The sequence below is a fragment of the Lontra canadensis genome, unplaced genomic scaffold (assembly GCF_010015895.1).
Source record: "Lontra canadensis isolate GAN:19392208 unplaced genomic scaffold, GSC_riverotter_1.0 scaffold69, whole genome shotgun sequence".
NCBI lineage: Eukaryota > Metazoa > Chordata > Mammalia > Carnivora > Mustelidae > Lontra > Lontra canadensis.
Genome location: NW_022631063.1, coordinates 7,244,541 through 7,271,321, shown reverse-complemented (window position 1 = coordinate 7,271,321; position 26,781 = coordinate 7,244,541). Strand labels below are relative to the sequence as shown.

At 36.5% G+C, this 26,781-nt stretch overlaps 1 protein-coding gene and 1 non-coding gene across 6 annotated transcripts; one reads left to right on the top strand and one right to left on the bottom strand.

Annotated features, from left to right (window-relative positions):
• Positions 1 to 1,676: 1,676 nt before the first annotated feature.
• On the bottom strand, positions 1,677 to 26,482 carry BBS5 (Bardet-Biedl syndrome 5). Of its 5 annotated transcripts, none has more exons than XM_032880390.1 (12): positions 26,315 to 26,479; positions 24,110 to 24,192; positions 20,014 to 20,079; positions 19,067 to 19,116; positions 18,809 to 18,936; positions 14,774 to 14,909; positions 11,889 to 11,984; positions 9,341 to 9,403; positions 7,194 to 7,328; positions 3,187 to 3,270; positions 2,243 to 2,266; positions 1,677 to 2,090 (listed from the first exon to the last, which is right to left on the bottom strand). In XM_032880390.1, exons 1-12 carry the CDS (start codon positions 26,461 to 26,463, stop codon positions 1,989 to 1,991), a joined length of 1,116 nt encoding a protein of 371 aa, XP_032736281.1. In that variant the 5' UTR covers positions 26,464 to 26,479; the 3' UTR covers positions 1,677 to 1,988. The 5 variants fall into 5 exon arrangements, with proteins under 5 accessions (XP_032736281.1, XP_032736285.1, XP_032736286.1 ...); XM_032880394.1 differs by having other exon boundaries at positions 24,110 to 24,242; positions 26,315 to 26,410; XM_032880395.1 differs by lacking the exon at positions 26,315 to 26,479 and adding an exon at positions 26,073 to 26,273.
• Positions 17,362 to 17,466, top strand: LOC116880970. The gene has a single exon (XR_004385309.1). It is a non-coding gene; the product is annotated as a U6 spliceosomal RNA (small nuclear RNA).
• Positions 26,483 to 26,781: the final 299 nt, after the last annotated feature.

Below are 26,781 nucleotides of genomic sequence, written 5' to 3'. Positions count from 1 at the left end.
TTGCCGTATGTCTCTCTGTCAGATAAATAAATAAAGTCTTAAGCAAACAAACAAAACAATGTTGTCAACAGAACACAGCAAAATCAGGAAGAAGTGCTGTATCACCTGCATAATTTGGAAAACAAGCCTATTCAAGGGAAAAAAAAAAAGAGTAACTGAAATCATAATCTAAGTTGTTGATTGTAATAGTATACCCTATTAATTACGGAATGCAGAAGTTATGATTTGAAAAAAAGTCAATCTTTTTTGTTTATATGCAGATGACATCATATATACCTCTTCATGAATTATTACAAAATCTTTACTGTCACATTTTCTGAACTCAATGGGACTGCAGAAAATACTGTATAATTTCAAAGTCTGGTATTCTTAAACCTGCTCAAAAGAATATAAGCTCCCTGAAGACAGGAAATTTTTTTTTTTTTTAATTTGCTTTGTTCAATGCTATAGCCCCAGGGCCTCATGTGCTCTGTAAATACTTGTCAAATGAATAAATGTCCCTAGATCAGTGAATTGTGTATTTTTAAACTTCAAGGTCTCTATGAGTAAAGGTTTTTTTCTTTTATTTTACATCACAGTGAAGTCAAAGGTACTGTCAGCTGCGAAAACAACAGCTGAAAGAAGAGCTCATTGACTCTTTTTTCCATTTATAGATGTCACTAAAGGTTTTAACACACTAGAAGAAACAAACAGCTGCTCCCTTGATTAAACAATAAATGACTCATTTTTCTACTCTGTTAACAACTAACATTTGAAAAGATTAGTGAGTCAGATGTGAACACCATGATATGACATTTGAGATTCCTTACTAGTCAGCAATTATAAAGTCTGTTTTGCTTCGAAAACTATTTAAACATATCCCTGGCAGCATTTTGTGACCTGTGTAAAAATTTCAAACAGCCCCTTTTTCCCCTTGATGTAGGTTGTTTATTATAACTATCTCTTAAAAATGTACAACTCCTTTCCTTTTTAAATAAAGAAACCAATGTATAGCTTTTATTCCTTGACTTTAATTAAATTCAGATAGCACTTAGTTAGCATTTGGTTACTATGTGTTTATGGTTGTACATATAGTTGCATCTTATTTTGTAAGTTTTTACACTCTCACTCCTTTCCCTCTAGAGAAAAAGGGCTCCTTTGGTTAATTTCAATGATTTGACAAAGGCTCCTCACAATTTTTTTTTTTTTATATCAAAGCAGTAGCAAAAAGCAGGATGCCAGAGAAGTTGCCAAATTGTAGCTAACCAAAAAATCGGAGAATATCCTATTTGAAAATTTCAAAGAGGTTTTTCAATGAGTACATACAAGGAGAAAGTCAATTTATTTACAAACAACTTATTTATTTACAAACAATTTATTTACAAACTATTTAAAACTATTTTCTTAAAAAATAAATGTATTCTTGCCAATACCATATTAAAATTATTTATAAGATAGTGCCCAAAACATTACATAGGGGTTGATATCCTCTATAGTTAACTATAATTTTTAGGTTTTACAGAAATGGTCACTTACACATGACAAGTTTAAGGGTTATGATTTATATTAGAATTGGCTTACATTTGGAGCTATTTGATAATTTATTTAAACCAGACTTTTATAATCAAAAAGGCAGTACTTTGATTACTTCATAAGAATAGTCTTATTCTTTTAAATAATACTTTCAAAACATTAAATGGTGCTGCATAAATTCTTTATTAAACCCAACATGATACAGTCATTTAATATCTGCAGACTAATAATTTACAAGCATTAGGTACAAAATAAACATATTTACAAACCAGATACATTTTGATTACAATTTTAAATACAATTTTTAGAAAAGTGGCAATAAAATCTTAGATAAATGAGTTTTTCCTTAATCATTAAAAAACTCTTTTTTAAAGGCTTTTTCTGTAAAAGTAAAAACTATTCCATGCCTTATAGCAGGCAACTAAGTATCTTTAATCTTGAGATATCTTTAAATAGAAATCCAGCTCAACTCAAGATCAACTCATTACTTCCCAAAGTCCCTGTAGGGTGAATCCATCCTTCAATTTCTCTATTGCAAGCCCCAGTTCTTCTGAAAATACAGGTTCACGATCTTGTTGCTTTTTGGGAGATAAGAGGATAAGATGGGAATAGAGAAGGTGGGCAAGGAAGAGGAAAAAAACAAGAAATATGTTTCATATAAGTTTTGTGAATACTAAATGTTAGAATATAGAAAGTTTTTTTTCAAATACTATAGATAAAATGTCCTTACCTTATTGCCATCAGCAAAATAAGCCTAGAAGACAAAGAAAATTCTATTTCACATACTTGACATGTAACAGGTCAGTGAACTAAGGAACAGGTAATTAATTTACAGAACAATTGTGTAACTAAATGTATTTTACATTCTGTTACTGTATGTCTAATGGTCTTCTCACCTATCTTTACTATGGTAGTAGCAGATTTCACTTCTGTTAATCATTAGTATAAACTACAAGAGTTATGTTTTGAGCTCCAAAAAATGTATTTTGTAATTTAGTATACAATTAGCATGGTTAACTTGAAAGGAGATAAAAAGAATGACTTAGAAGCTATAAAATTTCATCCCTACTTTTGGTTTAGGAGAAGGTGCTGGCAAAACAAAACAAAGCAATCAGTGCTTCAATGTGTCAGCAAATGCTGTAGTATAATTAAGTATTTTATACTAATTTCACACTTGTTTAAAAATATTTATTCCCAGAGAGGTAGCTGGTCAGATTCATACATTACACTATATATAAAGCAGTAGTATTATTTTGGCTATGAAATCATACAAATTTGGAAATAGGAAAGCTCATAGTTCAAATATAGTTTTTAATATAATATACCAATAAGGTGAAAGGAAGTCAATCTTGTAAAGATTAATAATGAAAAATATATTTTACATTAATTAAATTAATTATTTAACCTGTTCTATTGTTCTAAGGTATGATAAATTTTTCACAGATCTGAAATCCTCTAAAAAATAGTGTTCTCAAACTATTTCCCAGTTTGGTAATTTAAAAGTAATTTCAAGCAAAGAAAAAATCCTTAACTTAAAAAAAATTACTTTCTAACTCATGTTTAAGATAACTCTCAAGTTCTACGGTGTTTTATACACTTAAGCCATTACTTAAACATGACTGAGATTTTAAAAAAATCATAAGAAATTTAGTAGCTCTTCTTTGTCATGCTCACCACAAAAGCATCCGTGTGATCATCAGAGTCTATTTCTACATCATCTTGAATCTGTTCAACTGTCAGAGCTTCAAGGGGCTGTGGCTAAAAATCAGTAGATATTAAAATGCACCAAGGAAAAAAATACATCGAGGAGACAATATTAATTAAACAAATAATTTTAATAAAATGTGCTGTGAGAATTGTAAATACTTGTAAATGGGTAAAACAACTGAAAACTATTCAAGTCTTAGAAAAATCATTGTATAATTTATATTCTACTAAAACTAACTTGAGTAATAAATCAGTTAAACCTAAGCTTTTAAATCTGAAGTATCATCAAAAGTATTAATATGACAAATTTATACAAACTTAATACGATACTTAGAGATATCCTTAAAGAAAAACTCTCAATGGACTTAATCTGATTTTCTTTCACACAGTTTAAAATAACTAAGTTTGGATATAGCAAATTTTCAATTTTCTTCAAAACAGTCATTAAATAGAACTCGTGAAAAGTAAAAGAACTAAGAGTTGCACGGAATATTGCAATGGTAAAGCAGAATAAAATGTGGTACAAATATTAATTCATTTTTCAAATGTTTTAGTATTTTTGGTGTGTTAGGCACTATGCTAACATTACCAAGTAAAAACTCCCTGTCCCTACCCACAAAAGGTTTGTAATCTAGTGGGGGTGGAGAAAGAACAAAACACAATTACAGATAACTAAATATTAGGTTGGAACATATGAAATTACCATTTTTGTTAGTAAAAAATGATCAAATACTAGTATCATACGGTTCAACCTATGAATAGCAGTTGTAACGAATGTACTATCCATTATAAGAGAAAGGTTTAGAGACAGCACAACTTCTGGATTGTAAATCCCAGAAACTTTCATGAAGAAAAGAATAGCATGTAATCAATCTAGGCCTTTTAGAATGAGGATGACTTCCATAGGTAGGATTAGGGGAAAAGGTATTTCTGCCAGAGGGGACCAGCATCAGCAAAGGAGAGAAACCACAGAATATGGCTGAAGAATGATGAATAATCCAGTATGGTCAGAACAGAAGAGTCCCATGAGATAGAAGAAGCTATGCAGGGCTACTGTACTGAACAATCCCAAGGAGCATCATTCACACTAAAGTCTATGTTTACTATGTTCTCATAGCTGAGCAGTGCACAGCCTGCACAACCAGACACTGTGGCTGTGCAGATAAGGTAGAAAATGTAGGCTGGTGTCCACTGAAATTCTTTAATACCAGCCCAAAGAATTCAGACTTTATCTATAGGTAATTGGTGGGAGGGCATATAGGGTAAAGTATAGTGCTCAACAAAAGTGACCTGACCCGCTAATCTGAGGATAGCCTCAAGTGTTTCAACTGCATTCAGAGTTGTGTGACAAGTTTTGTGTACAAGTAACTTAACCTAGCTAAGCCTCCGTCTCCATAACTGTGAGATAAGGATAATAATAATGTTATACTTCATAGTACTGTTGGGAGGACTAAATGAGATAGATGATGCATACGAAGCTCTTAGAGCAGTGAGTGGGAACAACAGGTGTTCAATGCAGTCATTCAACATCTATGAATATTCACTAAAGTGCCTATTATGTGCTAGTTCTAATTGCTGGAAATATAGGGTTAAAGATAGTAGATGAAAACCCCTGACTTCATGGAGATTATTTATAGTGGAGAAGACTTATGAGTGTTATCAAAAACAAAGCAAGCAAGCAAACAGGGATAAGGAACAGTAAAATGATGAAGGCTGCTATTTTAGATGGTGCTCAGGGAAGACCTCCCTGAAGAGGTGGCTTGGCGTAGGGACTTACAGGAGATGACAGAGTGGGTTATTATGGCCGCTATTATTACATACTAGGGGCCAAAAAAGAAAAGAAATGAAAGGTAGAGAGAGAATGGGTAGGAGAACTAACATACTGAGTATCTCATGTGCCAGGAATTTCATGGATATGATTCATAAGTTTGTGAGACAGATGATCTTCATTTAAAAATTTTTTAAAAGATTTTATTTCTTTATTTGAGTGAGAGAGAGAGGGAGTGAGAGAGCATGAGCAGGGGGAAGGGCAGAGGGAGAGGGAGAAATAGACTCCTTGCTGAGCAGGGAGCCCAACACATGTCTCGATCCCAGGACCCTGGGATCATGACCTGAGCTGAAAGCAGACACTTAACCGACTGAACCACCTGGACACCCAGATTATCTTCATTTTATAATGAGAAAATTGAAGCTCAAATCTACCTAGAATCACAAATAAATGGTGAAATTGGGACTAAAGTCAGGTTTGCCAGGTTCCAAGAACCTGGTATGTTCTATAATATTATTAAGCAAGCAAGAGTAATAATGTTAATTGTGGTTTGAGTGAAAAGAAAGGGATAGGAAAAGGGAGGAGACATTCATGATTAAATGTATAAAATAAGACAATCAGGAAAATAAAAAATGAAATCTCTGAGGTTCTGAGCACAGCTGACTTTGCCAATGCTAAAAATAAATAAGTAGAAAATAAATAAATATATCAGTAGGATGGCGCTTTTGAGAAAAATGATAGCATTTTAAGTATGCCATGTTTGAGATACTCAAATCCCAGTGTATCTTACAGATTTGGAAAATTATTTACTTAATTAAATTACTAGGACAAACTTTTAAATGAGAAATTCAATTTATGTTGTTTGGAATGCTCATTTATGTGGAAAATATTCAAGAATATTTAGAACCATGGTCATCTGAGAGAATGTGTCAAGATCAAAATAAAGTGGGAGTTATCTACAGAAGTTTAAGTTGAGGGGCTTCTGGGTGGCTCAGTCATTAAGCGTCATGGCTTGGGTCATGATCCCGGAGTCCTGGGATCGAGCCCCGCACTGGGCTCCCTGCTCCAAGTGAAGCATGCTTCTCCCTCTCCCTCTCCCCCTGTTCGTGTTCCCTCTCTCACTATGTCTCTCTCTGTCAAATAAATAAAATCTTAAAAAAAAAAGTATAGGTTGAGGAAACTGGAAGAGGGCTGATATTCCTGAAGAATATACAGAGAAGGCAGAATGAAAGGGAGAGTGTTGAAAGAAATGCAAGTTGGGAGGAAAACAGAAAAGGATGATTAAAGATGTGAAAAACATGAGTGTATGTCTAATACCGTGTCAGCAACCCAAAGAGATATTTCAGTTTGAAGGGAAGGGGGATATACAGAGAATATTGCAGGAAGAGAAGAAAACTAGCAAGGAGTGCTACCACGCAACAAGGGTCTGTTTGAAGTCAGAGGGTGTGAATTTGAATTTAGCTGTCCAGCCCTACTTCTTGATCTTCTCGGGTCACATGCTGCAGTCCAAGAGCAGAAGAGATATAGATAATATATGTGCTATGTGATAGGGCTCAACATGCTGAGCGCCAGCAGGGATGCTGTTGAAAGAGTGGGTGGCAAGGGCACCATCATAGCGTACAGTGAGGGTGCCGGTAAAAGAACAGACAGCAAGGGAACCTGAGATAAGAGTGGTCAGTGAGGCCACCCGAGACAGAACCTCTAGCCAGAGTACCGCTGATAGAGCAGATAGAGTGGAGTGGCTGGTGAGGACACCAGTGACACACCAGATGACAAGTGTTCCAGCTGGAGAGGCTGAAAAGTAAAGTCAAAGGAGAGCTGAGGGACTTGGACAACAGGGTGGGTTTGGTGTCTGTGAGGCCTGTAAGGTTTGCCCAAATGCTAATGGGAGGCAGAAGTGGAATAAAAATAAAACAGTGAGAGACTGAAGTCTGTCTACATCACAGGAGCCTTGCACATGGACACTTCTCTGGATCAGCTGCTTACCTAAAAGAGCAGGAATGAATGACGAAGCAGCCAGTGAGAAGATAGGTAGATGGCACAAATTAGTGATGGCCAAGGGGTCATGCTCTCTGAGCAGAGTCTGTATATCCATCATTTTAAACATAGTTCAAACTTAAATTGTTCACAATGTGTTTATATCCATATTTTATAGACTGTGTGAAAGCAATTCAGCAAACTGTATTTTACATAGTGAACAAATTACCTTTTCTTCCATCTCATAATCCACTCCAAATATAGGACTGGCAGAATAGACTTTGTGAAGTGAATTGATTTCCTTAACTGATTCTTGTAGTTTTTCCACAGGATCTATTTTAAAGCCAAGAACATATCCTCCACTCTGTAAGAAAAAATAATGAAAAAACAAAAAACCAGCTTGAGGAATGGGTATTTATACTATATGATAAACTATACCCCATTGTCTAATGTTATTTCAGAGCTCCATACATAAATTGATTTTTTTAATTAAAATTTTTATAATGAAAAACTTAAAGCATATACAAAAATAGAAAAAAAAAAAGGTACAGTGAGTGTCCATGTAGCCATCAACCAGCTTCAGTAAGTAGCAACATATGGCCAACTCTCTTCCATCTTTAACCTCCCCTTTCCCCAAATCTCCTCCCCTTACCCACTTAGGATTATTTTGAAGCATATCCAGATATCACATCATTTCTATATACAAATATCAAAGATGAGATTTTAAGATTTAAGAAAATACACTATAGATTGTGAAGGCCAATGGAACTAAGTTTTTCTCGAGCTAGACCTTGAAAAGGAAAAGACCACGTATCAGAAGAAAGGGAATGGTCCAACTGAGGCTAATTCCTTGAAGAATTAGGAAAGAAACCTTAACACGACAGGTTGTTGTTGAAAACTGTTAAAAAAATTAAGTAGCAAAAAAAAAAAAATTTAAGTAGTATACTGTAAACGGTGAAAGCATATGCTTTAGGTTGAGAGCATATACTTTTGAGTTTAAATTTAGGTTTTACAACAAATTTGCCAGCTATATGATGCTGGGAAACATACTTTTCTTAGTCTTCTAAGCCTCAATTTTCTTTTTATAAAATAAATTTATTTATTTATTTATTTATTTATTTATTTATTTATGTTCCGTTAGCTGACATATAGTACATCATTAGTTCTTTTTTTAATGGTCTTCTGTGTGTTTCCTTCCTTCCTTTTTTTTTTTTTTTTTAAATTAACATGTAATGTATTATTTGCTTCAAGGGTACAGGTCTGTGAATCATCAGTCTTACACAATTCACAGCATTCACTATAGCACATACCCTCTCCAATGTTCATAACCCAGCCTCCCCACCCCTCAACAACCCTCAGCTTGTTTCCTGAGATTAAGAGTCTCTTATGGTTTGTCTCCCTCCCAATTCCATCTTGTTTCATTTTTTCCCTCCCTATCCCCAACAACTCCCCGCCCTGTCTCTGAAATTCTCCATATCAGAGAGATCATATACATCATTAGTTTTTGATGTAGTGTTCAATGATCCATTAGTTGTGTATAGCACCCAGTGCTCATCACACCACGTGCCCTCCTTCATACCCATCACCTGGCCACCCCATCCAAGCCTCAATTTTCTAACCATAAAACAGTTATCAAGTTGTTATATTAAATAAAATAATGTACACATGATATTTGTACAGTTCCTGGAACATAGTAAGCACTCAGTAAATGGAAGCTATATATCTGTAGGCCAGGGGAAAGGAGTGAGTAGACATTCACATTTACAGTTAGAATTTAGAAGAGCACTGATTTTACAAATAAGTATATGTTTTACTTAATTGTATTTCTGCAAATATCTGGCCTAATGGGGCACAGGAATTATAATTAGATATAGTATCTGCATGTGAGAGTATAAAATCTCAAACAGGGTGCATGTGTGTGTATATCTGTATTTATCCGTGTTTCTCATTGATATTCTTGTGAGTCAGTCAGACCTGAATCAAAACCTATCCCCACCAGTTACCAGTTGAGAGACTGTGGGCAAGGTTCCTAACTTCTCCAAGCCTCAGTTTCCTTGAATGTAAAATGGGGAAAAATAGTAACTGTATCATAGGGTTGTGTAAAGATTGAAGGAATGCATAAAAAGTACAGTGACTTAACTCTGTCACCAAAAATAATCATAATGACAATAATGGTTATGTCTGTCCAACAAGGAAACATGAAACAATTTTTCCTATGAGTACAATTACTATACAACTTTAAACTCTATTTAACATGTTATAGCTAATGTTCTTCTTGAATGTACACTGGTTACTATATAAATAAAACAAAATATATAGACTGTCACATAGTTTAAAAAATCTATTAAAGATTAATATGGATATATAATATCTTACCTGCTGAGAACTTTCTATGACAAGAGCTAAACCAAATTTTGAATCTCTAATCTTTATGGAACGCTAGATGTAAAATGGAAAAGAAGAAAATGCATATTTTTATTACCTGATAGTAGTGATTCTTTAGCACAAATATTTCAACTTCTACACAGTAACTGCTTTTCATAATCTAAAGAACAGAATTCTCCCTCTTTCCTTCATTATATTCCCACAGAGATCAAGTAAATGAAAATGTTCTTACTAGAACTAGCCAGCAGACTTGTAAGGAAATACGAAGGAGACATATCTGAAATATGCACAAAATTATCTGACTCAAATATCCCCACAATCAGAGAGTATACAAATTTTCTGAGTATTTTAAACCAAAGGCCAGCAATCTTTTAGTAGAGAGCCAGCCACTAGAGAGCCAGTGTTTTGAGTGGTTCCCAAGGCTGGGTTAGTTTTTAAAAGTCACATGAATATGACTGTCCTAGTGACAGACTGCGATGATATCAGATTGCAAGTTGTTTGGACAAAGCTGAATTCATTCCAGAGGCCATACTTGGGAACTGTATTCTTCAATAACAAATAGCATCTATCTGAAGAATAAAAAGCACAAGGTTGTTTACTACTCAGTAATTTTGTAGTATAATAGAGATTAGGTCAGACGAGCTGTAACATATGTAAACCATATAAAACAGCAATGGACAATACAAACCCCAGTTTATCAAATACCTACGTAGATTCTATTATATCTTCCCAGCCACAATTATAAATTCTTGTATTTCTTTGGATGGCCAGAAATTATTTTTTTCCTACCAGATTCTATGATTTTCTGTTTAATCTCTATCAGACTGAAACCTTGATGGCAGGAACTGTGTACTGGTTCATAATTCTCACAACTGTATTGCTGGCACCTAGCACAGCATAGGTGCTAAATACTTGGCAAATGAATGACCTGATATTTTAAAGTAACTCAAAAATCAAACAATTCAGCAAACAATAGGCTTGGGAATAGTTAGCAAAGAATCATCCTTCTTGTAAACAAGGAAATCTTTTTAAAAATGACATCTTCCAGATATCGCATACATTGTGTCTATTCAATAAATATTTTTTAATGAAACTGCTCAGTATTAAGACTACTCATATCCCGCAGTAAGTGTAATTATCATAGGAAAATCACACAGGATTTTCATTAACTATTTTTATATTCCATCTAATTTGCACTAGAGTCCTATAAGTAATTTCCTTATGTAAAACGAAATACTTCGGTTTATTGGAGTTTACTATTTGTTTCACTGAATCACACAGTAGCAGCTGCAGAAGAGATAAAAAGAACCACCTTTATTCTCAAAACAAATTGGTCTCAGATAGTTCCTATTCTGGATTTTAACAGCTTTAGTTGAACTTAAGCTAAAATCATTATTACTGGGCACCTGGGTGGCTCAGTGGGTTAGGCCTCTGCCTTCGGGGTCATGATCTCAGGGTCCTGGGATTGAGCCCCGCATTATTGCGCTCTCTGCTTGGCAGGGAGCCTACTTCCTCCTCTCTCTCTCTCTCTCTCTCTATTTGTGATCTCTCTCCGTCAAATAAATAAAATCTTTAAAAAAATCATTATTACTAAAAACCATCTTAATTCCTTTCACCAAAACTGTAGTATGAATCCAGCTTGTATTACATGCTGTATCTGAATACAGTGAAAACAATTCATTCACAGAATTAAAGAATTCCTTGTGGCTTTAAAAGCAAAGTGTCGAGAGAGCCAAAACAATGTGTGTGGATCAGTGTGCTGAAGCCAAGCAAAGAACCACTGTATACATGCCTCATGAAAAGGTTATGGAAAACTGTAGTAGCTAATGTCCTCTGACTGGAATCTAAGAAGGACACATCTTAGAAAGAAAGAAAGAAAGAAAGAAAGAAAGAAAGAAAGAAAGGAAGAAAGAAAGAAAGAAAGAAGAAAGAAAGAAAGGAAGGAAGGAAAAGGAAGAAGAGAAATACATTTTAATCTGCATAGCGACTATTTTTTTTTAAAGATTTTATTTATTTATATGGTGGGGAGGAGGTAGAAATGGAGATAGATAATGATATGGATAAATGGTAGAGGTGGCTAATTTTGGTGTTTTCTCTCTCACTTTGGACAGTGAGAGAGAAAACAAGCAAGAGGCAGCAGAGGGAGAGGGAGAAACAGGATCTGCATTAAGCAGAGAGCCCAATGTGAGGCTTGATCCCAAGACCCTGGGACTATGACTTGTGCTGAAGGCAGACGGTTAACTGACTTAGCCACCCAAGTGCCCCTGCATGGTGACTATTTAAAATTTTTAAGTCCAGTATATTTTTCTCTTAATAGCAAGTTTATAATGGTGGGCATCCCTTGAATGTAGGTACTGTTGAGTCTTTTCTATGTTGAAACTGTAAATTATCAACATTTATTTAAAAGTCTGCTGTCAGCTATACTGCTGCCACTGAAAAAGAGGGAGACAATTCATCTAGTCTTGAAAGTTCCATTAACTAATGAACAGAAATTATTTATTCTACATTAAAATAAGATCACCAAAATGCATGCACTTACAATTTGTAGATATGGTATGCTGACGTTAAAACTGTCATTCATATTTGCATGCCACACGATTCTCACGTTGGTAATAAAAAAGGTTCCTAAATTTCCCTGTAAAAGATAAGAGATACACGAGTGACCATTTGTTTGAATACTTACTCTTTATTTTCTAAACACTGGGATAATTCTAATTATCACAGTAGCAGAGAATACCAGAATTGAGTATCATGGAGTATCAATGACTTCATTATTCACTGGATCGAAGAACAATTAGCTGACTGAGGGCCTGGATTCTGAAGTTAGACTATAATCATTATGCCATCAGTACTTACCAGTTGCCTGACCATGGGCAAAAATTTGTTCTTGGTGCATTGTGTCAAATGTAAAGTGGAAATTTGATTAAATAACCCCTATAAATAAAGCCCTTATCACAATGCCTGACACATAATAAGCATTCTGCAAGTGTTAGATCTTATTACAGCTATTGTTCAAAATGTGGGATTAAGTTAAGACAAGGAAGTTGTGGTAAGAGAAAGACAAAACATATGTGATAACTTCCATTAGTCCACGAGAGATGTTTTACGGCTCTGCAACACTAACTGTGAATCAAAACTGTTTTCCAATTATATGGCCCCTCAACATTTACTCATAATTACTCCAGTATGGTAACTAAATGGTCTAAAAAAACTTTAATATCTAGTACATGGCACCAAAATTAGCCACCTCTACCATTTATCCATATCATTATCTATCTCCATTTCTACCTCCTCCCCACCATATACTCCCAGAGGAATTTATTTTATATGTTGAGGTTGGGCATAAAATATTTAACTTACAAACCCAAAACCTGGGATGACCAGGCTTGAAACATCAGAAAAGACCAAATATTTCTTAATTATAATTAAGTTAATAAACATATATGTAAGTATATAGATTTCCCTCCTCTGTTCTCATCTTGCAAAAAATTGTTATACAAAGAATTTTAGCCCCCTTATTCCTGGCCAACATCCCATTAAACAGTACTAAGTCTAACTTTATAAAGAATAATTATTTATGTCATTCTTTCCTCTTATTTTAGAAGAGAGCAACCTGCAAAACTCCTAAGGATTTTTTAAATAAAAGAATAGGAAGGCATATTTTATATTTAATAAACAGAAGTTAGGTTAACAATAACATTCCTATTTTCAGTAAAATATTTCTGATAATCCTGAGCATCTTAATTAATCAATTTAAAATGCCAGGTGCGGTGCTAGATGGTAAAGATTTAACTATGAACAGAGTGATTCCACTCCTATCCTTATAAAGCCTACAATCTAATGCTGGGGAACAGACAAGCTCTATATTTTAGATCAGGAACAATTTAAAGTAGTAATTAAGTACAGACTGCATAAGCAACACACAGAAGGAAGCCTTATAGAAAGCAACTTCTAAGCTATGACCTAAAGTAGGGATGTGTAAACTATGGTTTGTGGGGCAAATCTGGCCTCTCGCCTCATTTTGTATGGCCCACGAGCCAAGAAGCCAAGTTTCTTGGCCCCACAAACCAAATTTTAGATTTTTAAATAGCTAGAAAAATGTCAAAAGAATAATAATTCATGATACATGAATACTGTATGAAACTCAAATTTCAGGATCCATAACAAAGCTTTTTTGAAACATAGCCATGCTCATTTGTTGTCTATGGCTGGCTTCACACTACAATGGCAAGTCTGAGAAGTTATGACAGAAATGGTATGACCTGCAAAGCCTAAAATATTCACCATCTGGCCCGTCAGAGTAAAAAGCGTGCTGATTCCTGATAGGACTTATTCAGATGTAGAGCTGGCTATTTACTACAGAACCATCATCAGAGTTTAAAACTAGAACTTTTCAAATGAGCAAAATTTATTTACAACTTAAGTTTATGATACAATGTTTAGCAAGAAGTTCTTCAAATGCTATAACTTTACCCCAGTGGTTATCGGTCTAACCGAAGAAACTATTCTTACGTAAGAGAAAATTTTTCTTTAGAAATTGATGTGTTACTTACTCCAACTTAGATGTTTTAAATGGTCATAACTTCAAGAGCAAATGAGAAGTCATGATAACAGATATAGGAATCACCAAATGAGTTATACATTTAATTCCATAAGGATCAGATTTTCTTTTTTTTTGAAGATTTTATTTTTTTATTATTTTTAAAAATTTTATTTATTTGACAGAGGGAGAGAGATCACAAGTAGGCAGAGAGGCAGGCAGAGAAAGAGGGGAAGCATGTTCCCTACTGAGCAGAGAGCCCGATGAGGGGCTCGATCCCAGGACCCCGAGATCATGACCTGAGCTGAAGGCAGAGGCTTAACCCACTGAGCCACCGAGGCGCCCCTAAAGATTTTATTTTTAAGTAATCTCTACACCCAAACATGGGGTTTGAACTAACAACCCTGAGATCAAGAGTCGCATGCTCTTCCAACCAGCCAGCCAGGCACCCCCAAAAGACCAGATTAAAAGTCTTCCATGACTGTCTACTTCATGACTATCCAACATCAGTGTAAGTTATCAAGATGATGAGAGTAGTGCAACATGCGAAGAACATAGTTCTCAGATGAACTAGATGTGTGAAGTCACTAATTCTTTGGGGCCTGAGTTTTTAATCGATAAGTGAATGGAGACTGAACTAGATAATCTCTAAGGACCACTCTAGCTATAAGTTCTATGTACAACAAATGTCGCTAAAAAGAACACAAAACCATAAAAATATGAAAATCAGAAAATTATTTTATATGAAGAGCTACAACACTAATTTATCAGGAGATATAATGCTAATTTTAATAGAATTAAGTGAATATTCAAACTCAATGACAAATAGGAAAATGATTACCAAAGCACTGACCCAAAAGGTTCATTAGCTTTTCGCACAATACCTGATCACTGGATAAATTCCATACTCCATTGACTTTATCATATACATGTTCTTGTGGTAATAATCGTAGTTGCTTATTTTGAATTAGTGCACTTCTCAATTTAAAATCACGATACATTTTAGAAGTTTCATACGCTCTATAAAAAAGAACAAAGACCAACCCAAACTGAAAATGTGATTTTCCTAGGTTATGTTTACTTATCTACTAAAATATACAATTGTTAATACTTATGTATATCATTCAAATAATTATAACAAATTTAAAAATTTACTTTTCAATAAATTTTGGTGTCACAGTCTTTTATAGACTATCATTTTAGTGTAGTATTTACATATTTTATCTCAGTACCTGTTTTTAGAGGTCTAATTTTTTTTTAAAGATTTTAGTTATTTATTTGACAGAGAGAGATACAGCGAGAGAAGGAGTAGGAAAGGGAGAAGCAGGCCTCCTGCCAAGCAGGGAGCCCTATGTGGGACTTGATCCCAGAATCCTGGGATCATGGCCTGAGCTGAAGGCGGACGCTTAACAACTGAGTCACCCAGGCGCACCTAGAGGTCTAATTTTTAAGACAACATGTATCATACAGCACATATGAGAGGAAACATTTTCTCTTTAAGCTGAAAAACAATGCTTTTGTATAATAGACTTGGAAATTATTTTTCCCTATCAAAATCCTTCTCTCCATTTCTGTTTTAGTCAAAGGCACCTTTTAGTCAAAGGCACAATTGGGAGTCCAGTTAATTTTCTCATTGCAACCGCAAACATGCTCAGAGCTACCTCTATAGGTATTCTAAGAAAATTGGAATAAATCTGTACCAATCACAAAAGGGACCCTAGAACAGTGTGTATGCATGTGCAAGTGTTTGTGTGAGTGTGTGTGTACATTTATATACATATATATATAAAATCCCTCTTTGTTTTCTCTCCATGCCTTCCTATTGATAAATAATACTGAAGAAAGTTCTGTATTTCAGAACTTTCTCCAGTATTTATTATTAGTTTTGATTAGTTTTTTTAAAGATTTACTCATTTGAGAGAGAGCACACACAAGCAGGAGAGGGGCAGAGGGAGAGGAAGAAGAGCCCCATCATGGGGCTCAGTCTCACAACCCTGAGCCAAAAATAAGAATAGGGATGCTTAACTGAGCCACCCAGGTGCCTCTGATTAGTTTTATTATAAATTTTTGGATTAGTTTTATTATAACATTTGATTGATTATAATTTTACCCCACAAAATTATAGGCTAATTTACTCATTTAATAAGACTAAAGAATTTTCTTAGCCTGAATAACTTTAAATGTCATTTACATAAATCATAATATTCATTGTTAAACTTGTCATTTCAACTTTAATTGAGCTAATACATAATTGTGAAAGAAGAAGATTTGAGCATTTGCCTAGAACTCTTAATTTCCTTTAGTGCTGTAATCGTTTAACCAGTGGACAAAATGGAAACGATTTGTGCTGTGAGTTACTTGTGGGGGAATACTTGTTTTTATTCTATTGAAGAAAAGCAGCTTATAAGCTCCTTTCATACTCCTCTTCATATTATATTTCTAAGTAAAGTAAAATAAAGAGCTAAGGTTTAGAAATATGTCCAACACAACTGAAAAACATTCATAGTAGCTAAAAAGTGGAAACAATCCAAATGTGTATCAACAACTAGTGAGAAAACAAAATATGCTTACACAATGTAATACTATTTATAGAAAGAATGAAGTACTGATACATGCTACAATATGGATTATTGGTGAAAACACTATGTAAGTGAAATAAGTCAGCTATAAAAGGTCAATATATTGTATGATTCCATTTATATTATAAGTCCCACATAGGCAGATCCATACAGAAAGTAAGTAAATCAGTAGTTGCCAGGAGCTATGAAGAGGACAGGATAGGGAAGGACTATGGGGACTACAGGGCTACAAGGGTTTCATTTTGGGGTGACAGAAATATTCCAGAATTGGTAGTGATGATAGTATACAATCTTATGAAAACTAAAACTATCAAACTGTAAACCTTATTTATTTTTTAAAAAGATTTTATTTATTTGAGAGAGAGCAGAGAGAGAGAGAGCACATGAGTGGGAGGGGTGTGGTGAGAGGGGCAGATGGAGAAGCAGGCTCTCCACTGAACAGGCAGCCAGATGCCAGACTTGATCCCAGGACTCTGGGATCATGAGCCAAAGGCAGACACTTAACCAACTGAGCCACCGAGGCACCCCTCAAACTGTAAACATTAAAATGGTATTTTATACTATATGAATTATATCTCAAAAAATTTAAATGATTATATAGATTAGAAATCATCAACAAAATGAAAAATCAAATAACTAGGAAACTAAGAAATAAATTTCAACATATATGACAGATGATGGCATAATTAAGAAATTTATAATAGAAAACTATAAATCCAAAAAAAGGAGAAAAATGTCTACATCACTAGTAATAAAGAAATGCAAATTTAAAAAATAGTGTATATACTTCTTTTTGTGAGCATAAATTTGTGTATATGTATAATAGCCTGTCATCTTAGCCAAGCTTTTAAAAAATCATTGTACTTAAGGCTGGTTAAAAATAGAGAGCTAAGGTGCTCACTTCAGTAGCACATACACTAAAACTGGAATGATAACGGAGATTAGCATAGACACCGCACAACGATGACATGCAAATTTGTGAAGTGTTCCATATTTTCTGTAGTTCCCCAACTAATTGCCACCCTTTGTAGATTCACTCGGAGGAAATGATATGAGCACAATGTGCAGCATTGAATAATTAAATTGTGATGTTTTATTAGAAAAATATTCCTGCAAAGCAATTTATGACGTGGATTGAGGCCGAGTTTCACCCAAAAAATTATGTGCAAATATGTTGTTTATATACATATCTTGGAAATGAGAAAATGTCAACTTGCATTTCCTTATAGAATTAAAAAAAAAAAAAAGAAAGAGCAGGGCACCTGGGTGGCTCAGTTACTTAAGTAGCTGCCTTTGGCTCAGGTCATGACCCCGGGTTCCTGGGATAGAGCCCTGTGTTGGGCTCCTTGCTCAGCAAGGAGTCTGCTTCTCTCTCTCTCCCTCTGTCCTCTGTGCTCTCACTCTCTCTCAAGTAAACAAATAAAATCTCTTAAAAAAAAAAAAAAAAGCTAAGGTAGTGTAAAGAATTTCGCAAACAAATGAACAAACCGCCACAAAAGAAAACAAAACTCTTGGGGCACCTGGGTGGCTCAGTGGGTTAAAGCCTCTGCCTTCAGCTCGGGTCATGATCCCAGGATTCTGGGATCGAGCCCCGCATCGGGCTCTCTGCTCGGCAGGGAGCCTGCTTCCTCCTCTCTCTCTGCCTGCCTCTCTGCCTACTTGTGATCTCTGTCTGTCAAATAAATAAATAAAAAATTAAAAAAAAAAAAAGAAAAAAAAGAAAACAAAACTCTTAAGGGAAAACACCCAGACATGCCTTCAACTGCTAGTAAAATAACCTTTTTTTCCCCTCTAAGATTTACTTATTTATTTTAGAGAGAGAAAGAGAGAGAGCAGGGAATGGGGGAGGGAGGGAAAGGGAGTGAGAAACTCACGCTGACTCTGCACTGAGCACAGAGCCCTAGGTGGAGCTCATTCTTATAATCCTGAGATCATGACCTGAGCCAAAACCAAGAGCTGGAGGCTTAACTAACTGAGCCACCCAGGTTCCCCTAAAATAATCTTTTTTAATTCATTAACTGAATTATATTGAATGAATGAATCTATATTCGTTATAGATTGAATGAACTCTCTGTTTCACTATAACTAGCTTGGTAGCTAATTTAATAGAATCTTCAAGTAGAAATTTTTATGAATCTTCAGTAGTCTTATGTGTTCTATAAATACTTTCAAAGTGCTTATTAAATGAGAATGCAATATGTTCTTCTATATATCTTCAGGATACTGCAATTTTCTGAGCTTGGAGGAAGATGGTACCATACTTATACACTTTACCCTACAAACTTCTAAATCATAGATTGGCCTTAACATTATTCAATATTCTATAAAGTATTATCATACCTGTGTACTGCAATCACAGAAGTAAAAAGTCTAGGACTTCCAGGAACCAAATTTGTAAATATAAACTCAAAACGAGTACTGTTACATTTTGTTAGTATATAAAGAGCTTCAGTTTGGCCTCGTAATTTCTGTAAGGACAAATTTATTTAAAAGTTCAGATTTCAAGAGCAATTTCTCATTTACAGTGAAAATAAGTCCAATCTCAAATATCTAATGCTTCTCCACTATATATATTTCAATAAGATTTTTCAGACTTACAGAGTTAGCAGTCCTTGTTGTAATGCTCAATATGCAGTTGTAACCGATAGCTAAAATTCAAAAGCAAAGAATTTCAAGAACATGATATAATAAACTGAATGATAAAAACCCCTGTATATAGAACTTTAAATTTTTAAAAAATTAAATATAAAGTACAACTTTAAAATATTTTAATATATTACTACAAATTTAAGTTAAATAATTAAAAGAACTAGAAAGTAAATTCTGCTTCTTTGCAAACATTCTTAGCTTCTCTAAGAAAGAAAGAAAGGAAGTTTGCTTCTCTAAAACCTATATATTATTATTTACTGAACATCTTAGTACCAATACCTCTAGAGAAAAAGTCTAGCTGGACAATCTAAAATAATTTTTAAAAATAAGTAAAACAAAATTTAACACAATGGAAGGTTGCACTTTTTTTTTTTTTAAAGATTTTATTTATTTATTTGAGAGAGAGACAGTGAGAGAGAGCATGAATGAGGAGAAGGTCAGAGAGATAAGCAGACTCCCCATGGAGCTGGGGCCCCGATGCTGGACTCGATCCCGGGACTCCGGATCATAACCTGAGCCGAAGGCAGTCATCCAACCAACTGAGCCACCCACACATCCCGGAAGTTTGCACTTTTATTAGAATTTAGATCTCCCTTCTACTGGATTAGTTGAAACAGGTCACAGGAAGTTGTCAAAGATATGCAAAGAACAAAACCATTCAGTGTAAAAGCACTAATCTCGTGTGTGTTCAAGAGACAAAATGGACTGAAAAACCTTTCTTTGCAAAATGGTACAGTCTGTGGTTAGTCTAGGATTGCTAAAGTTTTTTTTTTTTTTTTATCAATTTTTCTTCATATTTCATGGTACAGCTTTTTTGGTTATCAAAAGCCACTGTGCAAGTTCATCTGACAAAGTATTTTTTTTTTTCTTTAGTGTTCTCTAACAAAGATACTTACAAAGATTGACTCTGGGTAATGCCAAAGAATGCCAGATAATTCTTAAATTTGTTACTAAGAGTCTACCTAAAAGCAAACAGACAAAAAAGTAGGTTACCTTAAGTAAGGACCCATTTTTGCAGTAGAAAGAGGTAGACATGAAACCTCTAGCTCAGGAAGAGCAGTAACCCCCACAGATGTTCTCAGACATTTATCACCTGAACATGTTTACTGCTCTTATCTATCCAGTGTAAGGCATATAATGCACAACTCAGAATCCCAGAGAAACAAAATCTGATAGTTACAGAAGGGATACATGTCTTCAATCCCAATAGCTTGGTTTGACTCAAATTAATAGAGTGAACTGTGTACTGGATTTTTGTCTTGGTGGAAGCTGTTCTGGAATTCTGGCAGGTCATATGTGCACAACTGAGAATGAGTATGGGATGGTATAATCACAAAGCCATTTGGTGAAATCACACTACTCAAAGGACTTTCATATATATACTAATCTCTTAACAGTTCTCATTTATATGAGCCACACTTATAAATACTTTTTTTTCTTTTTTTGCAATAAGCAAAAAATTTTTTGCTCATATGAAGTTATGGCCAAGCTGAAGTCTCCTTAAGGCCTTATGTTTTTCATTCCTAACCTCAGACTGATGTTCTTACACTGACATACAGAGTTAGATAAACTTCATTTCTCAAAGTGTGTCTTATGAAACAGTAGTACCTATAAATGCTCTAGAAAAAAAAAATCAAGTAAATCTGAGCATGGTAAACTATGTGTCTTACAGATTTATGATACAATCAACATACTAGCATAGCTTTGTGATAATCCTGAATAAAACTCACTTAACTTTGTTTAAGCAACATTTCTTCAACAAATTATAACCATAGAATTTTTTAAAAAAGATTTTATGTATTTATTTGATAGAAAGAGACAGACAATAAGAGAGGACATACAAGCAGGGGAGAGGGAGAAGCAGGCTTCCTGCTGAGCAGGGAGCCTGATGTGGGGCTGGAGCTCCATATGGGGCTCAATCCCAGGACCCTGGTATCATGACCTGAGTTGAAGCAGATGCTTAATGACTGATCCACCCAGGCGCCCCCCAGCGAATTCTTTTGATGAGTCGTCTATAGCCAGGTAATACTTCTTCCTCCCTGAAAATCCTGAGAATATCCAAAATCAGAGAAACTAAGCTTGTATGAACGCTAGGGTAAGATGGGATAAGGCTGTTACCAAAATAAAGGAAGGCATTCTCAAGAGAAACTGTGGAACATAGTGATTGACAAAAAGTAAATAACCCAGCATTTCAAGACTATAAGATTCACTCAAGATCATAGAAGAGTAGACAGACCCTCCATCTATCAGTTGGGGTCAATGGACAACAGATGGCACATTCAGATCAGAATAACTGAGGTTTATTTATAAAAGGACTTATAAATAAGTCACTTTTTAGAAAGGTTTAAGTGAGTGCTGCAAACCTCTTACCACCCCAGGCCCAGTGGGACAAGGATAGGGAACAGTTAAGCAAATGTGGAAGTCCTGCATGGCTAAATACCTTGAGAAGAAAGAACTGGGGGAATAAACATCCAGACCATACTTTCCTGCTCCCCTTTGATCTTCTGGCTTGGCTTTTCCAACCCAAAGCTAGAGTGCACAAGTAGCCCCTTGATGTGGTCTATACAGGTCATTTTCCCTGGGCAAGGGGGAAAGGGTGATGGGTGCTGGACCTGGAGGGACAAATGTAGGCCAGTGGCACAAGCAAGAAAGATTGTGGACAAACTATTCTGTTATTATAGATACATTGATTTATGTTTTCCTTATACCATTTCATGTAAGTAACATTATGTCTCCACAACTGGGCTATAAGCCTAGGATATCTTTTGATTCTTTTTGATATTCGTCTATTAGAAGATTCTAGGAAAAATTATGGAGTGGTAAATAAAGCCACTGACCAACTCTAATGACCTATTTTTCTGATCTTGGTACGTTTCCTATAAATCTCTAGCATTCTTAGGTTGCCTCTTTCTTGCTGAAAGGCCCCATCCTATTGCTACAAACCCAGTGTCCTAGGCATGGACTTGTCTCTCTCTGTGTTTTCAAACACCAAAATAAAATTGTCTCTGTTTTTCCTAATCTCAAACACTGAAATATGGCTGTTTCATTCCGTACAGCTTCAGTGCAAAGCTAATCTGATAATTTCGTGTCAGGATGCTTACAGTTGAAATGGATTAAAAGTGCTAATCTTTTGGGGTATTTATAGTTTTAACATGGGTCTCCTGACCTTAATGAATGCCTTAATTCAGCAATTTTCAAACTGCTGCAAAAGAAGGCTAAAATGCAAGACTCCCCTTCTTTTTTCTACCTTTTTATTTACCAGAAGCTCTATACCCACCTGTAACATTCCATTATCTGGGGAATGTGTCTGAGGCGAGTATACATACAGTTATCTTTATGAATAGGAAGATTTCAGGCACTCACTGTGATGGACACTTCTGGCCAGGGAGGTGTTTTGCCCTCTCTATTCCAAAGTGCTAGTATAAGATTCTGCACTCAATGAATACCCAATGAACTGAAAAATGTTCTATTACCCATAGTCTCTGTCTCGACTGACAGATGGACTGTCACATAAGAGTTCCTGCCGGTCTGTATGAGAACCACTAAATTTTCTCTTGGCTTCCTGAAGTTAATTTAGGTTTGTCAAGATCCAGGTACCTAGAGATTATTATTCCACCCTCGAAGGCTCAAAGGCACAAACTAAGACTTCTTGTTTGCTGCTAAACCTTGATACCTCACCCTCACCTGGGCCTGACACTAGGAATCATTTCATAAATGTGATCTAAGCATTCTTTTAAGGATGGACCCTTGCCATTGACAGGATCTTCCTGTTGCTGGTGGTGATGATAGGTGGTGCCCTTCACAGGGAAGAAAGGCCCACAACTAAGTGCTGCTCACATTCCACTCCAGAGCAGACCAGAGGAAAGACCCAGAGAGCAAGCGGCTGCTTAAAAGGCTGCAGTGAGCCCATTCTCCCAATAAAGTTTACTGTGTAGTCTCTAGGATTTACTGATCCTTCTCACCTGAAAGAGGTCTGCTCCTTTCCCCCTATTTACTCTTCTCTTCAATAAGAGGTTTATGACCCATCCTCCTAAATCCCCCTTTCTCTAAAAGACCTTTTCAGAGATACTAGACTGCCCACTCATCCCTATTTTTTTACACCCAAAACAACAGTAGTGATGCTTACAAGAACTGGTCACTGGATGCTAGTTTTATGTACAGCTGTTGTATGCAGCCTGGACTTTTCAAAGTTCTAGCCTTTGGGGAATTTGATTTGGGGGGACTCTAGAGTCCAACTCTGACTGCTCCTCAATGACATACACAGATGTCTAACAAGACTTTTCACTGCTTAACCTATACTAGACTTAACAGAACAGCACAGCACTAAATTTGCTCTCCACATGTCCATCTCCAGGTGTCACTCTCAAGGGATCGTGAATTACTCTTGGATTTCTTAAAAGGAAGCATGGCTCCAGATAGCACAGGTATGACCTACTTATGTTCCACGACCTCATATTCTTTTCGTGGGGAGGCAGATTCAAAAGTCAGAACTATCCCATGCCCCTTACAAACAGGGATCCTGGAGTTTTAACAGTTATGTTGGAGAAAGCTGTTATCAAAACTGGGACTAACTGAAGGACCAAACTTCTGAGGAAGAACCTGTATTCTCTGGCTTAAGTTTTTTTTGTGTTGTTTTTTTTTTTAAGATTTTATTTATTTATTTGACAGAGAGAGAGAGATCACAAGTAGGCAGAGAGGCAGTCAGAGAGAGGGGGAAGCAGGCTCCCCTGCCTCATGTGGAGCTTGATCCCATGACCATGGGATCGTGACCTGAGCCAAAGTTAGAGGCTTAACCCACTGAGCCACCCAGGCACCCCTGGCTAAAGGTTTAATACCCATCTTTCTCCTGTTTAAGTCTGAGAAAATTCTTATGTGGATTTAACTCTTTTACTGTCACAATTACATTTCTTTTATATCTTACTCTCCAGTGAATATGATTTAACATTTGGAAATCAAACCAGAAATATAAAACATACTAGGAAATATACTCACCTCTATCCCCATTATTTCCTTTGGTGTCTTCAATTGAATCTAAACAATCAATAAGGACTTCTCCAGGTCTTGTTTTCATTTGTCTAAAATAAATATCGAGGATTTAATAGCTACAACTATACCCACTTACAATCTAGTTAGGGAGAGAAGAGACATATGCATATAAAACAACCATCAGTATAAATGATACAGTACCAAACGCTCATGCATTTGAAAATACGGGCTTAAGAACTTTAAGAGTCTGGAGACCAGTGGAGCCTGGAGTAATCAGGGACATGTAGAAAAGCCAGAACTAGTAGAGGTAGGATTTGGAGAAATGAGAGAGAGAGGGAGGAGAGTGATTAAAGACCAGAAAAAAGAAATGATAGGAGAATGTGGAAAGATGGGCCTAGCTAGGGAAGAAGATCCATGTTAAGAGGTAGTGAGAAATACATGCCACTACCTCTGAATGCTTAGTCAGATAGGTATGGGCCTTATCCTGTGGACAATGGAAAACCCTCAGAGGTTTCTGAGTAGAGAAAAGGAGGTTAGGCAGTTATGGAAGGAGCAAGTTAAAGCATCATTAGGAATCGGTAAACAATTAGATACAGGGAATAAAAGGAAATAAAGGGGGAAGAATAGTTTGCTATCAGACAGAATGCATTCCAGAGTGTCCCCAAACAAACAAGAACCTAGCAGAATATGTGGTAGAAACCTCTACACACATTCTCCATACAGCTGACCCAATTACCTACTCAAAATACAGATATGATCATAATATAACTTTTCTGCCTAAGAGTCTTCCATGTCATCCTACTGCCTCAAAAATTATGTCCAAAATCCTCAGCTAAACATTTTATAATCTGGCTAATCCACCTGCTTGTTCCTCCATCCTCCACTTGCAGACTTTGCCTTCCAGCCAATGCCGTTTGTACTTCCAAAACTCTGCTCCCAGTGTTTTGTTTTCTTTTTTTCTGGAATACTCTCCTGTCTACCATGACAAGGCCCTGCCCAGTCTTCAGGGTTGAACACAAATATTATTTCTTCTTCAAGGCATTCTCCAGGCAAAATGAACCATTCTGTTCCTATGATACCCCAGCTTTTTGTTCATTTTTTTCAGGATGGGTATTTACCACATTTTAAAAAATAGTTATTTGTCTATGTGTATCTTCTGCACTAAAATGGACGGCAGGTAATCATTTTCTATTATTTTTGTATCTCTAGCTATCAGCATAGTACCTAGAACATAATAAGCATTTGATAAATGTTCAAGAAAATGGGAATGTTCATGAAATGGACCTTTGCTTGGATTAAGAAACCTCCGAGAATAATAGAAAAAGTCATAGAATGTGTGCAATCTGTAACCATTGTTTATAAATTCCCTTCCCTCACAACTTCTTAAAGGATCTAAGACCATGTTAGTATTAGATACCAAGCCACAACTAAGCCTGGGGAATTATTTCATTTTTCAAGGTTTTGGTCATGATAAGGAATCATAGAAGTGGCTAAGAAGCTTCATACCATTAACCCGAGAAGCCTCACAGTCTTCCAACAGTTAATTTCTCAATGGGCATTTTCTCCCTGGTCTTTGGGTAGGAAGGTTTTAAGTATTCTTTCTTTAAAGCATGACATTAAAAAACAAAAACAAAAAAACCAGGGTTTCTGTTGAGAGGTTCCAAAAAGTAGCTCCTTCCTCCCACTGGCTATATAAATGAATGACAAGATGGAAGCTTATCATGGAAACCAAGTTCTCGAGGTTAGCAATTATGGAAAATGCTTATTCCCACCTCCTTTGTTTTACAAAGAGACTCGAGCTTAAAATGGCGAAGCCGAAGGGTCTACAATATGTGTCGCTATTCCAGACCTAGTTTCAGAACCCTGGTCTCCTGAGTCCCTTCCAAACGTCCCCCATCACAGAAGTGGAGCACTCCCAAGCTCATTTGCGTGTTCTGAACGCCCAAGTCCTAGATGGTCCCGGACGTACTTGGGCTCAGTTTCCCGCTAGGTGCCCGGTACCCCCTTTCTCTGCCAGGAATTCTCTTTCCCCAGATCTCTGAAACGGTTTCATTGAGATGAGTTCCCACAATGGCCAGGCCAGTCTGGGGTCTCCCGGGGACCACAGGCTCAAACCTCCTCCCGCTCTCGCGAGGGCCGTGAGCTGTGGGAGCGCAGCCTCCTCCAGAAACAGCGCCGCGGCGCCCTCTATAGGTCCCAGGAGCGACTCACTGCGAGGAGACGTCGAAGCGGACATCCCGGTCCTCCCAAAGCGCGTCCAGCACCGACATGGTGACCGAGGCCCAACGCGGGCACTCTCCACAGCGGTGGAGGCCGAGTGGCGTCTCACTGGCTCCCGGGCAACGGACCGCCTCGGTCATGACGTCTACGGCGGGCGCCGAGATCCAAGCTTCCTCAGGTAGAGTGCGCGCTCTCCGCCCCCGCCCCGCCGCCGCGTCGCGTCCTTAAGCGGATTTGAGGCTCCAGGCGCTGTTGGGCTGCTCGGAGAAGCCAAAGTGGCCCCGGCCCAAAAGCGTGTGCTTGACCTCTGAGTGACTTTCCGGGCCTGCAAACATACATCCTTAAGGCATTCCACCCTCTTCCCCCATTTTGCTACAGTCAAGAAATTTAAACTTAAAACTCTTAATTCTTTACCTGGCCCCGCCAGATCTGGTCCTGCCCACCTGTCCGACCTCTTG

Excerpts from the sequence above, each read along its gene's own strand:
- BBS5 (XM_032880390.1), bottom strand. The coding sequence starts at position 26,463 with ATGACCGAGGCGGTCCGTTGCCCGGGAGCCAGTGAGACGCCACTCGGC. Across the intron at positions 11,985-14,773 it reads GGAATTTATCCAGTGATCAG|GGAAATTTAGGAACCTTTTT; the intron begins GTATTGTGCGAA and ends TATCTTTTACAG. Across the intron at positions 2,091-2,242 it reads ATTTTGCTGATGGCAATAAG|CAACAAGATCGTGAACCTGT; the intron begins GTAAGGACATTT and ends TCTCCCAAAAAG.